A 21,962-nucleotide genomic window follows, 5' to 3' on the forward strand; every position below is an offset into this window, starting at 1 on the left:
ATAAAAGTATTGTGGACCGGTGAGGCCAAGGTAAGCTTAAAACATTTGGGCCCAGTTCTGACCCGTAAATTTCAGGGCCAAATATAAGGTACAACTTGGGTAGGTCCAATCTGAGCCCGGATCAACTCAGCCTATAATTTTATGTGGGCTAGGGCTGGGCCCAGGCCTAGTTCTCAGGTAATTTGAATCTGGTCTAATCTTATCTCAACCCAAGTCTAACCGATTATGTATATACATGTATGTATATATAGATACATATTTGCACACATACGTATTTCTTTTAAAAAATTATACATACATTTATACCAAATTTTAATGTGGTCTGATTGACCAGCTGGAGCTCAGCTCAGGCTTAAGCCCAACCTGAGTGTATCAAATTTCAGTGCATTCAGGCCTGGATTAGACACTTCATGCTTAACCTCAGGCTCGGGCCTTAAGCCCAATTCTTAGGATTGGGCGGGCCTGGGTTGAGATAAAACCTTGCCCAGACCACCTGACTTGCACCCTTATAGCCTGATACAAGTCCTAAGTGCTGGCCCTGGACACAAACCTAAACCCAAACCATAAAATTCATAGGTTAGACCAAGATTAGCTTTTGGGCCGGGCTAGACATTGGCTGAACCGGGCTTATTACCTATGTAACATGCTAAGGCCCAAGGGCTCTGGTCCAGCCCCAGGCCCAGCTTGGCCCGGATTCCTCTAGGTAGTTTACAAGCATCTCCTGGTCCTGTACCGCTGGTTGCAGATTTACAGCTCATCCTGGCTCAGAGAAACCGTTCTTCAATGAATTCTTCAATAGGTGGCTGGTTTCTGATCCTTTCAGACTGAGATTGAGAGATGTTGACAGTCCTGGTCCCAATCCGTTCCAGGAACAGCCGAACAGGATGGTGCGGTCCAAGATATGCCCAAATGCCCCCGAACACAATTCACACGAAACGAAACGATGAAAAATCTTCCTTACTTCAGTTCCCTCTCGATAAACAGACAAATAAAAAGAAAAATCTCTGATTCTTGCACGTCTCTTTCTCTTCGAAGGGACAAAGAAGACTCGGACAGAGGTTTCGATGAACAGAGACGGTTGTCAACAGACCTGCCACCCTTGAAGGTGATTTCATGAGTTGCCTTTGAATCAATCCCTGTCTTTCCCTCGATTTACTTCGAAGTTGGTTCATTCTTTTTGCTGGCAATCTATGTTCATATTTATTGCGAACTTGTTGTGGTTTTTACAACTTGGAACCGATCTAGGGTTTCTCCTTTGAGTTCTTCTTTAGCTGCACTAGAACATCCACCGTTCTGTTTGGTTGATTGTAGTCGAATCTGCATTTCATTCCATATCTGTAGCTTTATTCTAGCTTTATTGTATTATTAATCTTAATACTTGGTGAGTGATGGTTAGTATGTGGGTTGAGATTTGTTTCATTTGCAACTTTGCATTGTTGCCAAATTTATCTTGTTTCGCCTTTTCAATCATTGTTATGCATCAGCATGTTTGTTACATCAACCTGCTGGACTGATTTATTTGTTTGTCCATTCTCAACTAAGAATCTGCAAAGAAGGCTGAAATTACCAACAACGGGCGTTACCACTCAGGACCAGTTAAACAAAAGGGAGAGTTTGGTCTCCTATTACCATTTTATCAGAAGGTCTGCTTTTCTGTTTTACTTTTCGTGGTTAGACAAGGTCTGACTTGGGGTTGTGCTTATCAAATTCGTTTAGCATGCTTACCTGATATTGTTTGTGATAACTATGCACTGAGTATAAAAAATCTTCTTCTCCTCTTGCATAACTGCAGGGATGGAGGCACTCTCGTTAAGGCATATTATATTTGCAGCTCGTGGCAGCATTCCGATCAGGTGGCACCTGGCTAGTACTTCATTGGATGGGCACCCAAGGATCTCACATAAGAGGAGAGTCAGTACGCGAGTTGGCAATTCTCGCATAATTGCTTCCTCAAGACAACCAGATTACCAAGGTCAGCATTCACTATTATTGAAGATAATGAACTAAATCATTGATTTTGTTATCCATATCTATGTAACACAGATATAATTCTTATCAAATCTCTCTCTCTCTCTCTCTCTGTATATATATATATATATACACAGTTGAAAAAGGTATAATATTTTTTTAATGGCTGGTTGCTAGCCCATGGCAGGTTGTTTAGGGTGGGATACAGCGAAGTTATTTTTGGTTTCCCCTTTTCTATTACCAAAATATTTATACAAAGTAAATGATGTTTTATTTGACTACTCATAAAAAAGGTGCTTGAAGTTTCAATTAATTGTAAATGCTATCATAGATAAAGCTGTAAGTTATTGAGATATTTTATGTGTTGATACAGAGACTATATATTTTATATGAAGACTTAGAATTGAAATCTGGCCTGAAAAGTGAAAATGATTTCAAAATTTTTACGACATATAGCTATAGTGCTTTCTGTGCATTCTTCAGTTTAATAAAGTAAAATTTTCGTGAAAATTTGGGAACTGTATCTTGGAATCAAGGTTTTAAAGGTTAAAGGCAGATCTGAGTCTGTTGGGCATGGAGAGGCAAGGTGCAAGCCTCAAAAAATTATAAATATAATGTATAAACAATATAATACATTAAAGGTAATTATTGACATCTTATATGAAATTATTATTAGGTAAACCATGAAAAAACGTGTATAAGTCACTTCAGGTCTTAATCAGGTCAGAATTGGTAAAACCAATCCTGAATCCGGATCCTATTATATTGGAACTCAAAATGCAGACCTAAACCCTCTGTATTGGGCCAGGCCCATCTGGTTGACCCATAACCATTGACAACACTAATGCTATCTGATGATGCGCAATCTGGTTCTCCCTGTTGGCGGACAACTCAGACGCCGGGCTAGAGAGGTCGCCTTGTCGAGCTGCAAAGAGAGAGAAATCAGAGTGTCTTGGTTGCTTTACTAGTGGTGGACACTCCGATGCTTAAGCCAACGATAAGTACTTGGAGAGCTAGAAAGCGAGAGAGCTAAATCACACGTACCTCGTGAGGTTAAAGGAGAGGCCTTTATATAGGCTAACAACCGTGAGCTTCACGCAACACGTCTGAGATCTCTCGGAGGATGTGGCTCACTGGTCTGCCATCCTCGGAGGTAGTTTCGCACACGAACTAGGCTTCCGTATGAAGCGATAAGGCCTTATCCGGTTTCCTTCGAAGCAAACGGTGCGGGAGCTGACTTTCGGAGGACTCGACAGTGATAAGGTGCATGCAGAGGAGGTCGGTGAACAAGTCATGCAAGTTGCCACCTGGACCTCAGTCAAGTTGGCAAGTCCTCGGGGGAGGTTGTCCCTCATGCCGAGGTCCTTTGGACCGGTACTGATGAGGTACAATAGGTTGGCCCTGAACGAGGTGCTGCTAACTACTCTTCCAAGGTGCCCGATCTCTATACGAGATGCTGCTAGCCGCTCTTCCAAGGTGCTTGAACTGGTTTCGGGGAACGCTTCCTTGACTTAGCGAGATTCATAACTATCTGCATGGTGTTGAGGTGTCATGCGGCGAGGACGGATGCCACGTGCCACTAGGTCACTGGAGGGCCAAATCACCCCTCAGAATGACTGGTTCAACCAGTTTGTAGGCATCGGTCCGGTTTGCTCCCCCAAGCCGGAAGAGTCTAAGGACTGAATGCAGCACTATGCAAGACTTTCGCCATCTTGACCATCGGGGCACAGGAGTGAACTCGTTAGCTTGAGGAGAGGCGGAGCAAACACTCCGAGGACATTTTCCGTACTAGGGATGTATCCATCGAGGAGTTCCATCATTTGCTTGAACACCTCAAGAGCGGAGTCTGTTATGCCCGCCCTCAAGAACAACTTCAAATTGTGCAACTGCTTCCTTAGGTCGCTCCACTTACACAGACTTCAATGTGGGCATCCCTCAAGCCAGTCCTCGAAGGGGTGGCTGATGAGGTCGATGTGGAACCTGAAAATGAGGTGGAGGATAACAGAGAGGGCAACGAGAATGATGTTGACATGGGTGCTGATGGTGAAGAAGTTGGCCAAGTTTGCACGTTTGTCTAGGTTCTAGGTCATTTTGACTGAGGTGTTGAAAGCAAATTGACTTTCTATGAATTGGCCAAGTTAGAAAACATGAGCCAAAGTGTTTGACATACACATAGGCCGCAATGCTTTGAGTGAACTGGCCTGTTAAAATTTTGGCGAAGTCAAAACGTGGTCAAGTTGCTTAGATGGGGGCCAACCTGCATGGATCGGTCACCTATTGCCGATGTGTTTCGAGGTCAACTTAGGGGTGCCTTGGAGTTGAAAGTGGTTTGGCTTTTCCTTTACTCTTTAGTCACAATGCATAGGTCAGCTTGACCTGGTTGCTGAAGGGGGTGGTCGTTAGGCGGGAGCATGGTTGGCCGAGGTCTTGTTCCACATAGGTTGAAGCTACAATGAGCCTTAGACACAGTATCTTCACAAATAATCGATGTTCCATGCATGGGGGACCTACCTCCCTTCGAGGGTTTCAAGCTCGTAGGTCTCGGGTCCTATCACCTTGGTGACCCTATAAGGGCCTTCCCAGTAGGGTCCCAATTTCCCAGAGCCAGGCTCAGGCACCACAACTTTCCCGAGTACCAGGTCGCCAACTTGGAACTGGTGTCTCTTAACTCGGGTGTTATAGTATCGAGCTACCCTCTGTTGGTATGTGGCAGTCCGGATGTATGTTAAGTCTCGGACCTCTTTCACCAAGTCAAGATTTCGTTCGTAGCTCGTCATCGTTAGCCTCCTCGTCGTAGGCTCCCGATCGTAAGGTTGGTACCTCGATCTCAATAGGGATGACGACTTCTGTGTTGTATGTCAAGTTGAATGGTGTTTCGCCAGTCGTTGTCTTGATTGTTGTGCGATATGCCTACAAGCACTAGGCAGCTCGTCCACCCATAGACCCTTAGCTTGAGAGAGCCGAGCTTTGAGGCCTCGTAAGATGGCTTTATTGGTCACTTCGGCCTGCCCGCTTGCTTGAGGGTGAACTACCGAGGTGAAATTTTTTTGAATCCCCATCTTGGTGCACCAATTATGGAGCTTGATGTCTTCGAACTGCTTTCCGTTGTCTGAGATTAGCACGCGTGGCAGTCCAAAGTGGCAGATGATCCTCCAAAAGAAATTTTGCACGTTCTGAGCTATGATAGAGACCAACTGCTTGGCCTCTACCCACTTAGTGAAACAATCCACCGCAACGACCAAGAACCTTCTCTGCCTGGTTGTCGGTGGAAAGGGACCAAGTATGTCAATCCCCCACTGTGCAAATGGCTACGGGCTAGTTAGGTACCTCAGGTTGATAGCGGGCTGCCGGGGTATGTTGGTGTGCCGCTGACACCTATCACATTTCTGCACGAGCGGGATGGCGTCCACCTTCATCGCCAGCCAATAATATCCTTGTTGCAATTCTTTTTGGGCTAACGCCCTACCTCCAAGTGTCCGCCGTAGAGACCTTCATGGATCTCTCGTAGCACTTGGTTTGCTTCAATTGGACATAAGCAGCGTAGGTAGGGGAGCGTGAACGACCTGCGGTACAACAACTTGCCAATGATTACATAGCGAACGGATTGCCGCTCTACCCTCTGTGCCACATTGCGATCTGCAGGTAAGGTGTCGTGGCGTAGATAGTCAACGAGTGGATCTATCCAGCTCGACTTTGCCGCCAATATGGGGGCTACCTCCTTTGTCACCCTCTCAATGCTTGGGCATGGTAGGTTTTTGATGTAGACAGTCCTCCAAGTTGTATTTGTTGCACCAACCAACTTGGAGAGTGCGTCAGCCTCGACGATCTCGGACCTTGGAATCTACTGGATGTACCAAGAGCAGGAGTTGGGTAGGAGCTCTCTGACCTTGGCCGAGTAGGCCAACATTGGCGGGCTTCTGGGCCTTATACTGTCCGTTCACTCGGTTCACCACTAGTTGTGAGTCACTGTACACGATGATGTGCTTTGCGCTGACCTCTTTTACTAGGGAGAGGCCCGCAATGAGCGCCTCATACTTAGCCTCATTATTCAATGCTCGGAATACGAACCTGAGAGCGTATTCTTGTTTCACTCCGCTAGGTCCATAGAGGATCAGTCCATCTCCACTTCCGCATTTGTTGGATGAATTGTCTACATGGAGGATCTGAGGCTCCTCGTCCTAGGTTGGGTTGGGTGCCGCACTGGTAGTAGCCTCCAAGGTGGTTATAGGCTCTACAACCTCAGGGGTCGGCGTGCTGAACATGCACTCAACGATGAAGTTAGTCAGGACCTGCGCCTTGATCGCTAGCATTGCTCAAACCGAATATCGTATTCGCTGAGCTCGATTGCCCATTTCGTCAACCTCCCCAAGACCTCGGGCTTCTAAAGAACTTGCCTTAGAGATCGATTGGTTAAGACGATAATGGTATGGGCCTATAAGTAAGGGCGTAGCTTCCGGGCCGCCAACACCAAGGCAAAGGCCAGCTTTTCCATGTTAGGATATCAGGTCTTGGCAGCGTTTAAGACCTTACTTATGTAATAAACCAATCGCTGCACTCTGTCCACCTCTCGTATTAAGACCGAGCTAACTACCTCGTCACTCGCAAAGAGGTAGAGTATTAGCTCGTCTTCGGATTCCGACCTAAATAGCAAAGGTGGGGAATTGAGGTATTTATTTAGCTCATCAAACGCGAGCTAACACTCTGCGGGCGAGCCTGAGGCCGCACGCATACCATCGTGGCAGGGTGTCCCTCTAGGTTGGTGTTGTAATTACATCTGCCCTCAAAATCATTGGCTATCCACTCCTACGAGAATCACGGGGGGCTCAACTTGTGGGGGTGGCTCCACTATCTGCGGGCCATTAACTCGCACGGGAGCCTTGAAAGGCTCAACTTGCTAGGGCGGCTCCACAGTCTGCTGGCTGCCAACTCCCATGGGAGCCATGGGGGGCTCGACCTGTAGGGGCGGCCTTGCAGTTAGGGCTAGGATATTTGGTCTAGGCAAGACTGCTAAAGCTTGTCCGTGCTGATCGTTTTGATTCTGCCCCCATGCGGGGGTTCCTTTGATCCAAACGTTGTTGTTTGAGGATGCCATTACTTGAGGCTTAGAGAACGGGTGAGAACTTAGCTTTTTCCCACAGACGGCGCCAATTGATGATGCACGATCTAGTGCTCCCTATTGGTAAACAACTCGGATGCTAGGCTAGAGAGGTCACCTTGTTGAGCTGCAAAGAGAGAGAAATCAAAGTGTTCGGGTTGCTTTACCCGGGGCAGGCACTTTGATGCTTAAGTCAACGATAAGTACTTGGAGAGCTAGAAAGCGAGAGAGTTTAGGTGCTTGAGAGCTAAATCGCACGTACCTCGTGAGGTTGAAGGAGAGGCCTTTATATAGGCTAACAACTATGAGCTTCATGCAACGCGTCCGAGATCTCTTGGAGGACGTGGCTCACTGGTCCTCTATCCTCGGAGGTAGTTTTCGCACACGCACTAAGGCCTTATCCAGTTTTCTCCAGAGCGGACGGTGCGGGAGCTGACTTCCGGAGGACTTGGGAGTGATAAGGTGCACGCAGACGAGGTCGGCAAACATGTCATGCAGGTCACCACTTGGACCTCAGTCATGTTGGCAAGTCCTTAGGGGAGGTCATCCCTCACGCCAAGGTCCTTTGAGCTAGTACTGACAATGTACGATAGGTCGGCCCTGGACGAGGTGCCACTAGCCGCTCTTCCAAGGTGCCCGATCTGTAATACGAGGTGCTCGGACTGGTTCTGGGGAGTGCTTCCTTGACTTAGTGAGATTCATGACTATTCACGTGGTGCTGAGGTGTCATGCGGCGAGGACAGATGCCACGTGTCGCTGGGTCACTGGAGGGCCAAATCACCCCTCATCACTATCCAATTCCAATCTTGGATATAATCCTTCTTTGTTGTGTAAATCGAGCAACTGTGTGCAGCCCCATGGAATGGAGTCTATAATGACACCTTTAAATTCTTCAAGGGTTGAGATTCAATGTTCCACACCATTATGACATTACTTCTTACCTTTTCTCAGTGAAAATTATTGCATTTCTTTCATCCTGTACACTCCATAGGATAGCAGTTCTAGTACACCTCTGCATGTTTTTGCTTCCATTGGTCTTTGTGGCTTTTTCTTTTTCTTTTATTTTTTCCTTTGCTTTGCGGGAAGGAAGGAATCAAATGGCCCAAATGATGGACCTCTTGAAGTCAAATGATCAGAAATAACATCTGGCAGCATTATGGTGTGGGCCTTTCGTGAATGTTCCCAATTCAACATAAGTGTGCATTTTATTATCATACACATTGTGTAAAGCAGAGGGAACAGTTCTATATAGTTGTTAATACATTAAAATGTGTTAGGTGTAGCACTGCTGCTGATTTATATTAGTATGTTTTTCTTATTTTCAGCTAAAGAATAATGGAGTCATACAGATTTTCAGGGATTTGCAAGACCTTTGCGCCTTCTGCCATCCATGGAAGCAAATATCTGCACAGAGTCTTCACTGGTGGAGATCTGTAATTCCCATCAACTGGATGAGTCTCAATCACTGTACATGGTCAAACTGCGTACAAGTGCATCCTATGGATCATCCTTGAGTGACTTGAGTGCTGGAATATTGCTATGCTTAATAGATGAAAATGGTGATGCGATATTACAGAGAATACCTGTGTGTCCAGTGGAAGATCCTCAAGGAAACACAGAAGCAAGTGGTCCTGACATGTGCTTCCAAAGAGGTTCTCTTGATGAGTTCCTTTTCAAGGGTCCTAAACTGGGAAAGATAGATGCACTTTGGGTTAGTCTTGAATCAGGTTAGTCTCATTTGCAATGGAATTTCTTTTGTATAATTGATTACTTCAGTTGCTTGACTAGGAAGATTGTTGAATCATATATAACCATAGTGCAATTATCAAAAAAATCATATAACCATAGATCTAATTTCACATGCAGATACATGAAAAGTGAGCGTATGTTTGTGGAAGAACCTATCTGTATAGTTTCTTGAAATGAGAGATTTGTCATTCGGTCTCAGATGATTACTGAAACAATCATCATAATGTTGCAAGCACCACAATATCATCATCATCATCTAAGCCTTATCCCAACCATATGAGGGCGTCTACATGAATCCTGTTCCGTCATTCTGTTCTGTTTAGTGTCATATCCATTGTTAAATTATGTTCTTATGGGTGCCGAAATCATTTCTTACTATTCAACCCATTTCCTTTTTGATCTGCCCCTAGCCCTTCTAGCCCCTTCAACTTACAACAGATAGCTTCTTCTTACATGTTCTGTAGACATGGTCTTCTATGCACATGATTAAACCATCTTAGTCTTCTTTATCTCATTTTTTCACCTCTTGGAGCTACTCTTAGGTTCCTTCGAATGACTTCATTTCTGACCCTATACTTCTCAGTTTTTCCATGCATCCAACTTAGCGTACACATTTCTGCCACTCATTTTTTGGACATGTTCCTTGACTGTGCAACACTCTGCTCCATACAGCATTGCTGGTCTTACAACCGCTTTATAGAATTTTTCTTTTAACCTGAATGGTATTTGCCTATCAATACTATAACATGGCTGATATTTTCAACATTATTTACCCATATATTATTCTTTCCTGCAAAAAATGCTATAGCACCATTTAGTGCTTGTACCATGCTAACGTCAGATAGTAGGTTCATATTCATGTTGTCCACATAAGAAGATAATCTGGTTGACATGCACTTGCTTTTCCTTTATACTTTCTATTTGTGAGGACAGGTTGTTGGAGGCTAGGAGATGCCAGTTTGACTACTGTTAATCAATGTCAAACCCTACCCGAAGAGGATGGGAAAGCAACTCGGTACATTGGACTACAGTACAATTTTGAAGCCGAGGATATTTTGCTTGGAGAGGGTGGTGACATGTCCATGGCTGAATTGAGACCCCACTTGGTAGCTGAGTTGTCTGATCTCGATCTTTTGACCCTTATAAACACAGACAACCAAGCAATTTCAATCTCAAAACGTATAATGTCAAATGAGGAAAGCATGAGAGAGTATGCAGATCTGAAATTCTCCTTGCTACTCTATGATGCCATGCTCATCTTTGCTGGAACATCAATTGCATCCATATCCGCTGGAGATAAAGCTGCTTTGGCCTTCTTAACTGGTGGACTTGGAGGCTTCTTTTATCTGCTATTGTTGCAAAGGTCGGTTGATGGATTGCCAGCTCCTGCATCTATTTCAGTGAACAGAGGAGATATTGGTAAATTGTTTAGAGGTAAGGGATCTATCTCAGTCCTGGCATTGGGATTAGTTTTTTCTGTTGTAGCATTCAAATATGGAAATGGAGATGTACCTGTGGTCTTAACACCAAAAGAACTCGTGATTGGAATGACGGGTTTCCTTGCCTGTAAAATTGCTGTTGTATTGGCAGCATTCAAACCCATGACAATGAGACTGAAGGAGACTGATTAGACCATGAGAATTGCAGAAAAACAAATTAGATCCCGATGAAGTATACAAATGGTTTACATATATTCAAGAGAGCATATGATGTTGCTTATCAAAATGGAGAAAGAATATCTTGATGTACAGTTTTATTTAGGGGTGTCAATGGTATTTGAAAATCTGATTTTGAATTAGAGATTTGACATATTCAAACTAAATTTTGATAATTTGAATATCTAACCGGTTGAATTCGAATATGACTTGATTCAATTCAATAAATATCTGAATTCGACCGATTATTTAATTCTTAGATATAATATATAAATTTTTAAATGTTTTATATAATTTTTATATAATTTATATAAATAAAATATTTATTATTTTATATATTTATTAATTACCTAAAATAATTGTTTAGTTAAATTCGAATCAAATTGAATATTCTAATAATTAATCGGATTTGAATTCGAATATTAATTTTCGATATCTGTTGGATATTGAATTATTTTAATCAGATTCGAATTCGGATATGCTTGATTTGATCTAAATTCGATCCATTTATACCCCTGGAATGGTTATTTTTTCGTCAAAAACTGGTCTCGCGAGTTGCGACTCTCATATCCAAACAAAATGCTACTTTGCATGTAAAAGTTATAGCAACTTAAGCCTAGTTTGACATCACTATGGAGAATCATTTTTAGTGATTCTCATAACTTAGGCGGGTATCTAATTCTCTTTGGACAATCGGCTAAGTCTAACTACTTTTCTGGTAGGGTTCGGGCTTTTTCAAATAAACCTGACCCAATAATATTATATTACATAAAATTTTATTTATTAAATTTCATGATAGAATTAATTTTGGGATCATAGCCGATAAGGGTAACTTTTGGGCCCTAATATCAATAAAAATAAATTTTTTAATATAATTTCTAAAATAGATTAATTTTTTTAAAAAAATATAGAAAAAAAGGACAAACAACACTGTTCATCCTTTTTATGCTCCTTTGTCAGCTATAATAATCAGCTAATCACTAAATAATAGAATTGTAAAGATTGCTAGAATAAAAAAATGCACAACCAGTTACTCCAATAATAAAAAATGAACCATCCTTTTTATGCTCCTTTGTGGAACTCTCCATTATCTTGCCTCCTGCCATGGAATTTGTGCTTATTTGGGTTCCTGAGCCAGAAGGTACCTTGACGAAAGTTTTCATCTGTCCACCGTCGTTTCTTCTCCCATATCTCATGGGAAGCTTCAGCTTGCTGCACACTTGGTCTATAAATAAAGCAACTCCGCAGTTACAGTTTTGCAAACAGGCATTTGCGCAATCTTCTTCTGTCATGGATCGATCGTAGAGTTTCATATGCATTATATTCCCATTCTACATTTGTTAGTACGGAGATGTTGAATTCGAGTTGTTTTCCGTCTTTGCAACTTTCTCTGTCATAAATCTTCTGACAACCCAAGATAGGTTGGGCCTGATCATCGTTCAGGACACAATACCCATTTAGACCGCAATTGCTACTCTGATTCAAAACATACAACCGGTAGATCCCGTCGATATCTATAGTCCATCGGGAGGAGACTATTCCGTTGTTGTAACACCGAAACCCACTGCTGTACAGAGTCGTTATATTGGCACCGGAGGCTACCATCCTCGGTAAAATTCAACGTCGTCAAGTTGTCTTGACGGCAGCATGTATTGGACGCATAATATGAAGTCGACGTTCTTTCATCTCCAGTAGGATACTGCACAAGGTTTCCGTCTGACTGCATCCTGATGTAAAACCTTCCTGTCGAGTGGTTGGTCACGAAGATGCTAGAAAATAGTTCTCCCTCCACCACAAGGGACTGACCTGGTAAAAGAGTGTCTGTTGGGAAATCAAAACTCTGCCACAGAACATTTCCACGAGAATTGAAGATAACGAAGTTTCCTGTGTCGAGCATAGATGCCCATAAAGCGGATTGAGCGGCTTCGGCGATGGATTTGGGTTGGGGTGCTGTAGTTTGCAGGATCAGCTTTCCGTCACTGGTCAAGACCAACCTATCATCCTGTTGCGGTGGTGGATCGTCTCGGTTTGCTATCCAAACCACTGTTTTTTGTAGGGTCTCCGGCGAACCAAATACCAACGGCGTAGCCATTGGCATATTGATAAAACCCAAATGCAAACTGGCCGGACGGGGATAGCCAGGAAGAATTGGTGGTGGGGGAGAGAGGAACCTAAGCTGATTTTGGATGATGTTTGCTAAACAGTTCGTTTGGAAGAAGATGAACAGTATTTTTGCTAAAAGTTAACCTATTTTATTCTAAAAATTATATTAAAAATTTTACTTTAGGATTCAAAATTACCCTATAATCCATAGAATTTTCTATCTATTAATTGAAAGGGTTGGACTTGAACATTTTTTTGTTGATAAAAAAACAAAACACAACATGTTCGATGAATCGGTCCACTTGTACGATACTAATTGTTTAGAAAACCAGACTAGAAACCAAACGGTTGGGCCAATTGAATCATGACCCGAGCTTCATTCATACCCCGGAAAGGGTCAAAACCATTGGCCTGGCTGGTCCAATTGAAAAACTGGTGAATTGGTCCTGTTTTTAGAAAATTAATTAGCTTTTTGAATTTTTTTAAAACATAATTCTAAACTTATGGAGGCTATAAATTTCTACTTAGTGATGATTTTTTTAGATAACTTTTCAAGACTTACGTGTTACAAAGACGCCTATTTCACTATTTGTGTTAGAAAATACCTTTTTTGGCCTTAATTTTTAATATAAAAAATTGAAATTAAAATAAAATATTCATTATAATAAAATATAATTATATATTTTCAATATATTATATAATTACTATCATTATGTATATATCATATAATTATATATATATAATATTACGTGATGACTCGAACTCTCACCCATGAATCTTCCCTTTTTTGGGTCGATGCCCGGTCCGATTACTTGAACAAGTGAACATTGATGATTGGCCCAATGTTTAAAAAACGACCCAGAACCAAAATTGGAACCGTTTTGGCAACCGATTTCTAGGTTGATGATTCAATTGTTCGGTCCCAATGGATGGCTTGTTCTGACAAAAAATATAAACAAAAATAAAAAAATAATTAAAATAAAATGGTCAAAAGCCGTTGAAATGGGTTGACGGTTCAACTGCCTAGGTCAATGGGTCATTGATTGATTCAATGGTTTTTTGTCAAGAACCAGGTTTGGGGTAAAACGGAACTGGTTGTTTGGATGGCTCAGGTTAAATGGTCCAACCATTCGGGTCAACAACAGTTTGAAAATCGTGTCAAAAACCGTTGAATGGATCGATGATTCAACTGCCCAGATCAACGGTTTTTGGTCAGGGACCGGGTTTGTAATAAAACGGAACCGGTTGCCTGAATGATTCCCGGGTCGAACGGTCCGACAGTCCGGGTCAACGGCGGTTCGAAAACCATGAATTGACCAGACCACGACAGAGTGAACAGACGTTGCGCGAGGCACCTGTGCGGCTGTACTGAGACCTGAGATTCAAGCTTTTGTGCGACTGCTCTTCCCTCCTAAAAGGCTAAAACGAATGTCACCGATCGTAAGATTCGGCCGTTGGACTTCGTCGCTGGAGAGACTAAAACGACACAATCAACTGCAATTCGTCTTCCCTTTCACCACCATCGCAGAACATGGCGAGGAGAAATCCAGTCGGCCTTCGCCTCCTCCCATCCGAGTTGCCTTCACTGAGTCAGCGGGAAGAGGTGTGTTCGCAACTAGGAGAATTGGAGCCAGCGATCTTATTCACACCGCGAAGCCCTTAGTTGCTCATCCTTCTCTCTCGCTTCTCAACAAGGTCTGCTATTTCTGCCTCAGACAGTTGGGACCAGATGCTTCTTCTGAATCCCAAACTGCTCGTTTCTGCAGCGAAAAATGCAGGAAACAATCCGAGGTAACTAACTTTTATTGCTAATTCCATACTAGTTTTGACAAAGATGGTTTAGATTTTATTTGATAATCTTTATTTTTTGTGATTAATGTGAACTACTTGTGGGAGTTGGGATGAAATTCCTTTGAATGCTTGTGCTTTGAAGGAACATTGTAGTTGAGTTTTGAAAAATATGACTGAAACTTATTCAATTTAGTGGTTGTTTTCATCGAATGAGTTCAAGTACTTGTCAGAAAAACTTATTCAAGGAAAGGGTAGGACGGAAGTTAGCATCATGAAAGCCCAAGTACTTGTCAGAAAACATTAATAAAGTGTGCATTATCCTCTCTCCCAACCTACTTTCTATCCCTATTCCCTATACCAGTCAGTGTAGCAAATTTGATTGAAAAATGAGTTTTTGGTAGAAAGGGTGGAAGGAAGAGTTCAAGTTCCATATAGTAAATTGGGGCAAGGTGTGCTATCCAAGAAAGAGGGGAGGTTAGGAGCAAAGAAGCTAAGACATGGCACTGCTAGGGAAGTGGTTCTGGAGGTGGAATGAATGGCCTAACAGTCTATGGAGCAGAGCATGATTATCCAAGCAAAATATGGAGCAAGTAATATGAACTGGGACTCAAGTGAAACTAATGCAGCTTATGTTATGGTTGTGTGGTATGGAGAGGCATTCAAAAATCTTACATTGAATTCAAAAAAGGAATTAGATATGAGGTGGGGAATGGAACAAGAACAAGAACAAGAATAAACTTATCAAAATGAAATGGGACACAAAGAAAATTCTGGGAGGATATATGGTGCAGGGAGCAGCCGCTAAAGGAGGTGTGTACAACCTTGTTTGAAGTTGCAAAGAATAAGGAATATCTTATTAGCAGATTTGTATTCTTTCAATAGGGAACCAGGTGATTGGAACTCCACTTTTAGGAGGAACCTAAATGACTGAGAAATAGACCAATGGGTGAACTTTTGCAGAATATTTGGTTATGCCTGACAGATCCAAAACAGATTGAAGAATCTCTGGTCATTGGAGAGATCTGGAAAGTGCACAGTGAAATCTTTTCTGTTATGGACAGCAACATTGTGGAAGCTTCCAAACTGTGGAAAACCAAATAGATGAGGTATGGTGGTGGAAAACAGTAGCTGTACAATGCGCGTGGAAGGTATTGAATCAGCAGATCACCTGTTTATATACTGCAGAATTGCAAGTGGAATGTTGGTTCAGGTGTTGAACCTTTTCCAGATACAGAGCTGCTTACCTGCGAAGTTAGAAGTTTATATGTGGTGCTGGAAAATGAAAGGACTGAGCAAGAGAAGGAAAACCATATGGGGGGGGGGGGTAATTCCATTGGCATTTGGTCAGAAAGGAACAAAATACTCTTTGAAGATAAGGTTAGTCTGGAAGACACATTGATGAGGAACTAACTGATCTAAAAAAAGATACATTAATGTGGCATTTATGGGGCAGAATTTATTCTTGGGTGACTACTCAGAAATGTTTCAAGGATCTTCCTCATAATAATTTTTTATACTAATAGTCTTTTTGTATCTAATGTCGTAAAGTGATTTGTATAGAAGAAGCAATACTGCTGCAAAGTACCTTATTGTGCAGTATGATACTGTATACATTTATCTTATTAATGAAATACTTTACATTTTTCCTAAATAAACCAAATTATCCATTTAAAAGTTATTTTCTTTAACAATTTATACCATCTGAAAGCTATGTGTATAGTGTGTAAAAAGGGACTAGTGATGAACTTCTGACTACAACTCTCTATTGGAGAGTCTTCCTTTTTCATAAATTATTTAAGTGACAGGTTATTGTTTTTGTTCATTTAATGCCGGATGTGCCTTTTTCAAAACCATTTAAATGAAGCTGAAATGAACAAAGGATGATAAACAAATGGCCAGATGCTACCAAAATCAATGTTTTAGAAAAATTCGTAAACATCTACCTGATAAGCTGTCCAGGTGATCTATTCAGCAGTTCAACAAGGTGGCTTACCCACAGTAATGATCAAGTCCATAAAAAATCTGGGAAGTAGTGAGCTGCCCAGGTTACCAGGTCATTAGTTTGACTTTTGTAGTCAACAACAGTTTGAAAACACTGCCAACCCAAGTAGATTTAGAAGTTGACTGAAGTGTCTCACTTCTTGCATACTATTTTGGAACAAACTTGGCAAACTAGTTCTCTCTGAAGTCATTCTGCTTCATTTGTATTACAGTGAGAAGATTAAAAAAGGTAATTACCCAATGTTGGTCATAGCTATCTGGGCTCTTAGGAGGGGTGTACTGGATATTGACCTAACCTTTGGCCCTTTTTTCTGCACAGAGTAGCCACTCTCAGACTTGAACCTAAAGTCTTACACTTGTCAGACTGAGATTTTACCATTACGCCAAGCAATGCCCCCTATTACAGTGAGAAGATGATAAAGAAAATTGAGAATCAAACTACTGAACTAGCAAGGAGTTCCTTTTTGTCCCTCTTGCTGTTTTCAGGTGTTCTAATTAGTAACTACAGCTACATTGATATATTGTTCAGGACACCTAATGGAACTGTGGAAGTACCTTACTTTAATTTTTGTTATGTGAGGTTTCTGTATTGTCATTCATTGTGGTTTTCTAAACATATGATTTACTTCCATGCCCTTAGGTCTTTTATGAGGTTGAGAGAAAATCTGATTGGTCACAATATCATGAAAAGTGCAGGTATGGAAGTCTCTCAAACTTCTTTACTTGTTTGGTCATGGGAACCTAGCTTCACTTCTTGAACCTGGAGCTCTCTTTCACTGACATATTTCAGCATTGGGTTTTACTTTTTTAAAAATCTAAAGCTGTATTCAATCTAAAAGATCTGTTATGATATAAAATTTTTATGTTGTTTAATATGGTATTATGTTTCTCTATTGTTTAGGATGTTCTTGATTGCAGAGTCGGGAAAGAAATTGGAATGTTAGGTATTACTTGTTTACATTTGTTAGATGGAAATCCTCTAATAGAATAAGATTCTAAGAGGGTTCTTAGTTACATAAGTGGGCTGCCTATGCCAAAGAACCTCTACTACATCTCTTTCTTTTTTTTGCAGGAGCCGTAAGTCCTTTAAGTGTGTGGGATATTCACTACACATGACAGTATTACTTGTATTAAAGATGCAAAAACCCATGTACCAAGTAACTTCTATTGTAGCAACAATTGCATTTTTTGTAAATACTTTTACTTTAGGGCTCCATTTGTTTCAACATAAAATGGATAGAAACATTTTCACCCCAAAATATTTCATCTATATTTTTGTGCCTCTTCACATCCAAAAAGATATAGCAGAAAGTGGGAATTTCAAAATGATGGTCAATCTTCTGGTTTCAGGTTTAAGCTTGGTTTTTATGTTCAACTTGACCAACACCAAACTCAACATGACCAGGTGCTTGGTCAAGTTTCTGTTAGCATGGTTTGCACATAATTGTACAACAGTGCAAGGACTCACTTAAGAACAAACAATTTAAATCAATTAGGTTACATTTGTCCAAGCCAAAATTTTGAGCTCTCTGGTCTAGTAAAACAAATTTTGGATGCCAGCTGTTTTCTTTTCTTATTCTTTTTATTTTTTATCAGCGACAAAGAAAGGAATTCATTCATTAAAGATTAAAACAATTACAACAAGAGGTTGTGAATACAAAGGTAAAAGAATGGTTACCACTATTTGACCCCACCACATCCTTTTTACATTTGAGCCCCAAAAAATTGCTGTCTATTGACCCCTTGTTTGGCTAGACCATCGGCCAAACAGTTGGCTGACCTCTGTACCCATTTAACTTGTACCTGCATGTCTTTTGAAAGCCACTTGAACTGTCTAAATTCATTTCCGAAATTCCACACCACATTCTTTTCCTTCATTAACCAGCTACTACCACCTGTGAGTCATCTTCTATCATCATTTTGGGTGCCATCTGTTAGAGGACAGGTTGAGTGCTACATAGACTTTTGAATTCTTCCATCATGGATGGAAGAATTGAAAAGAAAATGCTAATATTTATTTATTTTTATGAATGAAAATGCAAATATTTATACTATTATCAAAAGTATTTTGTTCATATATGTTGCTTACTTCCTTGAGCTCTAGCATAGATTTTGTACCAGAAAGACTAATATTCCAGTGAAAGAAATAAAACTTTATTTATCTTATTTTGTATGTCTTTTTCTGAAGAACCCGAGGGTTGAAATATCCACTTCTTGTCAAGCGCTTGGCTTGTATGATTATATCAGGATCAGCATCTGCAGACAGTCTTGACATACTTCAACCTGCCAATCTATCCCCTGAGATGGTTTTAGAGGTAAGCAGCTTACATTATTTTTGCAACTAGAAGCCTTAAACACTGGTAATAAGAAGGCTGAAATAGAAAGATCTGTTGCAGATAACTAGGGGTGGCAATTTCATGCCCATCCTGCTGAAACCGCCCAACCCACCCATTTATGATCCACCCAAACCTGCCCATTTACCTAGTGCATTGAAAACGGGTTGAATCACAATCACCTATTGGGCCAACTTAAATGGGTTGGGTCAGGTCGGTCATGGGTACCCATCAGGTTATCTGCTAAATACAAGTATAAGTTGCCTAACCGTTTTCTCATTAATTCCTGTTAAATAACTCGTTAGCTCATAATTATAGTAATTAATTCTCATTCATAATTAATGCATTAATTTTTTCGTTAATTACTGGAAATAATTATTAACTGAAACTATTAATACGTAGCATTAAATCAACCTGTAATCAATTGCCATAATAAATTCCAAGTGGAGTTTGGCACAAATATGGTTCAATTCATACCCGACCAAAATGAGCCCAAACTTGAACTCAATCGAATGGTTTAGCGGTCTGATCCAGTTCGAACAGTTCAAACAACCAATTTATATGGTCCAAATTTAATTAGCCAGTTCAACTGTGGTCTAGTCCTGTCAATCTTTAGACCACTAACAGGTCCAATTAACCAGTTTAACCATGGGTTGAACTCCCATTGTTCTTCCATTTAAATTCAAATGCATTAACTATAACCATTAACGTTCATTAATTACTAATCCAAATTTAATTCCACTTAAGTTCTCCACTGTAAAAACTATGTGCATGTGGAGTGATTTGAACCTAGAACACTTGTGTGAAAGACAAACATTCTTACCATTAAGTCATGTCTTACCATGTTGATAAAAGTGATTTGGTTTTAGCTTTTAAGCCATTTTCATAAAACTGAAGTTGTTACAAGGTCAATGGGTTGGGTCAAGGTTGGTTTGAGTTGAACCCAACCCATTTAATTTTATTTAAATGGGTTGGCAGGTCAGATGGGGTGGGTTGAAGATCAATCCAAACCCAACCTGCCCAATTGCCACCCCTAGAGATAACATACATATTGAAAAGTGATACTTGGCTTTGTAGGATGAAGGAAGACAATTTGGGTGATTTATGATAAACAATGGAGATGCCGATGATCTAGTAGTCAAGATGGACACTTGGCACCTCCACCAATTTGGAGGCATGGGATCAAACCCGCAACATTGCAGGCTCTCTGTGGTATGCCCAGTGGACCTCAAATGGTATCAGTACGTGGTAAAAACTGCCCAGTGGACCTCCATCAATTTGGAGGCTTGGACAAACCACCATGTCCGCAAGTGGCTAATCTGCTTGGACAAACCACCAATGGTATCAGTACGTGGTAAAAACTGCTAAAATGCCCCACTAATCACTCTCATGTGGTTAAACTATTGGAACGGCACACGAACTATGTTGGCTTGATCCCAAATGGGTACGTAGACAGCCTAACATTAAGGTCCAACCACATCCTCATTAAACATACTTTTTTTTTCCCTTTAATTCTTTGTAGGTTCTATATGATGATCTGCACTTAGAGATCATCAGAACCTGAATTTCAATTAATCTTTGAGAATCATTCATCTTGATTTTTTCTATTAATCTTTGATGCTAATCGTTGCTGGTTCTATATGATGTCTACACCTGGAGACCATCAGAACCACTAATCCCTAATCATCTATACCTTGATTATTATGTGGGTTCTTAACTCTCAATGAGATCATCAAAGCCATTAAAATCTTTTTGATCTTAAAGAATTTCTAATCTGGCTTTCGTTTTTTTTTTTATGTGATCTACACCTGGAGATCACTAAATGTCTTGAACTAAAATAGTTTTACCCTAATATTTTAGGGCAACCCTGAACATTCTCAAGGAGAATGGGAATGTTTGTAAAACAACCCCAAAACATAATGTCAAAGATCAAATTCTCTTTCATCAATGATAAAAAAAAAAAATCACAATTCTAAACATTAGATAAATAAATAAAATTCCAGGAATAGGGGAATATCAAAACTGAATCCTTTTAAATAGAATCATACTAAATGATTTAAAGGGTCAGCCTTTTTGTGACAATAGTAAAAAAAGGGATAGAATCATATTCAGCCTCTTGTTGTTGATAGCAGAAAAAAAAGGGAGGGGAAAATCATATTCAGCCTTTTTCCTATTAACAGTAGTTAAAGAAAATGACAATCATATTCGGCCCCTTTTGCTCTCTCTCTCTCTCTCTCTCTCTCTTTGTTGTTGACAACAGTCAAAAAAAAAAAAAAAAAAAAGAAAAGAGGTAGAATCATATTCAGCCTTTTTTCTATTAACAGTAGTAAAAAAAAGGGGTGAAATCATATTTAGCCTTTTTTTTTTGTTAAAAAATATCAAATCCTATTTAATAGCTTTTAGGATTCAGTCTTTTTTTTTGTTGACCGAAGTCAAAGAAAAAGGTAAAATCATATCTAATGATTTCAGGATTCAGTCTTTTTCTAGTGACCGTAGTCCAAAAAAAAGGTTGAAATAAAAAAAAAATCCTATATAATGATTTAAGGATTCAGCTTAAATATTTGAGGATTTAGCAATAGTAAAAAATAATAATAATAATAAAAGAGAGATTATCTAAGCATTTAATAGCATACCTAATATTTGAAAAAGACAAATCTGTAGAAGGTGCAACAGCTTTTTGAGAAGTAGTTGCTCTCTTTCGTTTTGAGCCTCCATGTGAATAGGACTGAGACTCAATAAGGTAGAGTCTCTTTTGTTTTTAGGTGGAGAGAAATCTGGAACACAGATCTGTTGAAGGTGTAATAGCACTTTAAGAAGAAGTACCTTCCTTATTGGGACTGATTGAGTCTCTTTTCTTTTTCTTTTTACCGGAGTAAACAAGAGGTTAGAAACATGACTAGTCTCTCAGATTTTCATATTTATCTTAAACAAAGTTCTAATCCTAGTAGGACTTTTGCCTACTTAAGTAAAAGACAGTTGGTTGTCTTTTAATTTGTTGGGCCTTTCTTTTAAGCCCATAAAGACAAGTGTGAAGTATGGGACCACACTTTAAATAACGGTCTGGTCCATACTTAGAAGCTTTTAAAGCCCATTAACATATTATTAAGGCCTATTTACATTAAAAGCTTGTAGACCCATTAACACATAACTTGGGCCAACTTCAATTTAAAACATGGGACCACACTTTATGTATGGGTCCACATTCATAATTTTCTTAAGCCCATTTAATTATACTCTTTAAGCCTTATATAAAAACTTCTTGGGCCC

The 21,962-nt window shown here is 40.4% G+C and overlaps 3 protein-coding genes across 9 annotated transcripts in view; 2 read left to right on the forward strand and 1 right to left on the reverse strand.

Annotated features, from left to right (window-relative positions):
- The first annotated feature begins 736 nt into the window (after positions 1-736).
- Positions 737-10,607, forward strand: LOC104611103 (Lipase/lipooxygenase, PLAT/LH2 family protein). 3 transcript variants are annotated; one of them, XM_088898111.1, is made up of 5 exons: positions 737-1,105; positions 1,543-1,643; positions 1,793-1,972; positions 8,413-8,790; positions 9,746-10,607. In XM_088898111.1, exons 3-5 carry the CDS (start codon positions 1,795-1,797, stop codon positions 10,441-10,443), a joined length of 1,254 nt encoding a protein of 417 aa, XP_088754237.1. In that variant the 5' UTR covers positions 737-1,105; positions 1,543-1,643; positions 1,793-1,794; the 3' UTR covers positions 10,444-10,607. The 3 variants fall into 3 exon arrangements, with proteins under 3 accessions (XP_088754237.1, XP_088754238.1, XP_088754239.1); XM_088898112.1 differs by lacking the exon at positions 737-1,105 and adding an exon at positions 1,118-1,381; XM_088898113.1 differs by lacking the exons at positions 737-1,105; positions 1,543-1,643 and having other exon boundaries at positions 1,833-1,972; positions 8,389-8,790.
- A 1,331-nt stretch (positions 10,608-11,938) lies between these two features.
- Positions 11,939-12,559, reverse strand: LOC148802639 (G-type lectin S-receptor-like serine/threonine-protein kinase LECRK1). The gene has a single exon (XM_088897953.1). It carries the CDS (start codon positions 12,557-12,559, stop codon positions 11,939-11,941), a length of 621 nt encoding a protein of 206 aa, XP_088754079.1.
- Positions 12,560-13,352: 793 nt separating this feature from the next.
- SDG38 (SET domain protein 38) overlaps positions 13,353-21,962 on the forward strand; it is a 36,075-nt gene continuing 27,465 nt past the window's right edge. The window contains exons 1-3 of one of the 5 annotated variants that reach the window (XM_088898115.1): positions 13,353-14,361; positions 17,003-17,058; positions 18,551-18,677. In XM_088898115.1, coding sequence (XP_088754241.1) covers positions 13,999-14,361; positions 17,003-17,058; positions 18,551-18,677 — 546 coding nt within the window. In that variant the 5' untranslated portion in view covers positions 13,353-13,998. The remainder of the gene's footprint in view (positions 14,362-17,002; positions 17,059-18,550; positions 18,678-21,962) is intronic. The other 4 variants (XM_088898116.1, XM_088898114.1, XM_088898118.1 and 1 more) reach the window with 4 other exon arrangements.

The sequence above is a fragment of the Nelumbo nucifera genome, chromosome 2 (assembly GCF_055504915.1).
Source record: "Nelumbo nucifera cultivar China Antique chromosome 2, China Antique-T2T, whole genome shotgun sequence".
Classification (NCBI taxonomy): Eukaryota; Viridiplantae; Streptophyta; class Magnoliopsida; order Proteales; family Nelumbonaceae; genus Nelumbo; species Nelumbo nucifera.

Excerpts from the sequence above, each read along its gene's own strand:
- LOC104611103 (XM_088898111.1), top strand. The coding sequence starts at position 1,795 with ATGGAGGCACTCTCGTTAAGGCATATTATATTTGCAGCTCGTGGCAGC. Across the intron at positions 1,973-8,412 it reads AAGACAACCAGATTACCAAG|ATTTTCAGGGATTTGCAAGA; the intron begins GTCAGCATTCAC and ends GGAGTCATACAG. Across the intron at positions 8,791-9,745 it reads TTGGGTTAGTCTTGAATCAG|GTTGTTGGAGGCTAGGAGAT; the intron begins GTTAGTCTCATT and ends TTGTGAGGACAG.
- LOC148802639 (XM_088897953.1), bottom strand. The coding sequence starts at position 12,559 with ATGGCTACGCCGTTGGTATTTGGTTCGCCGGAGACCCTACAAAAAACA.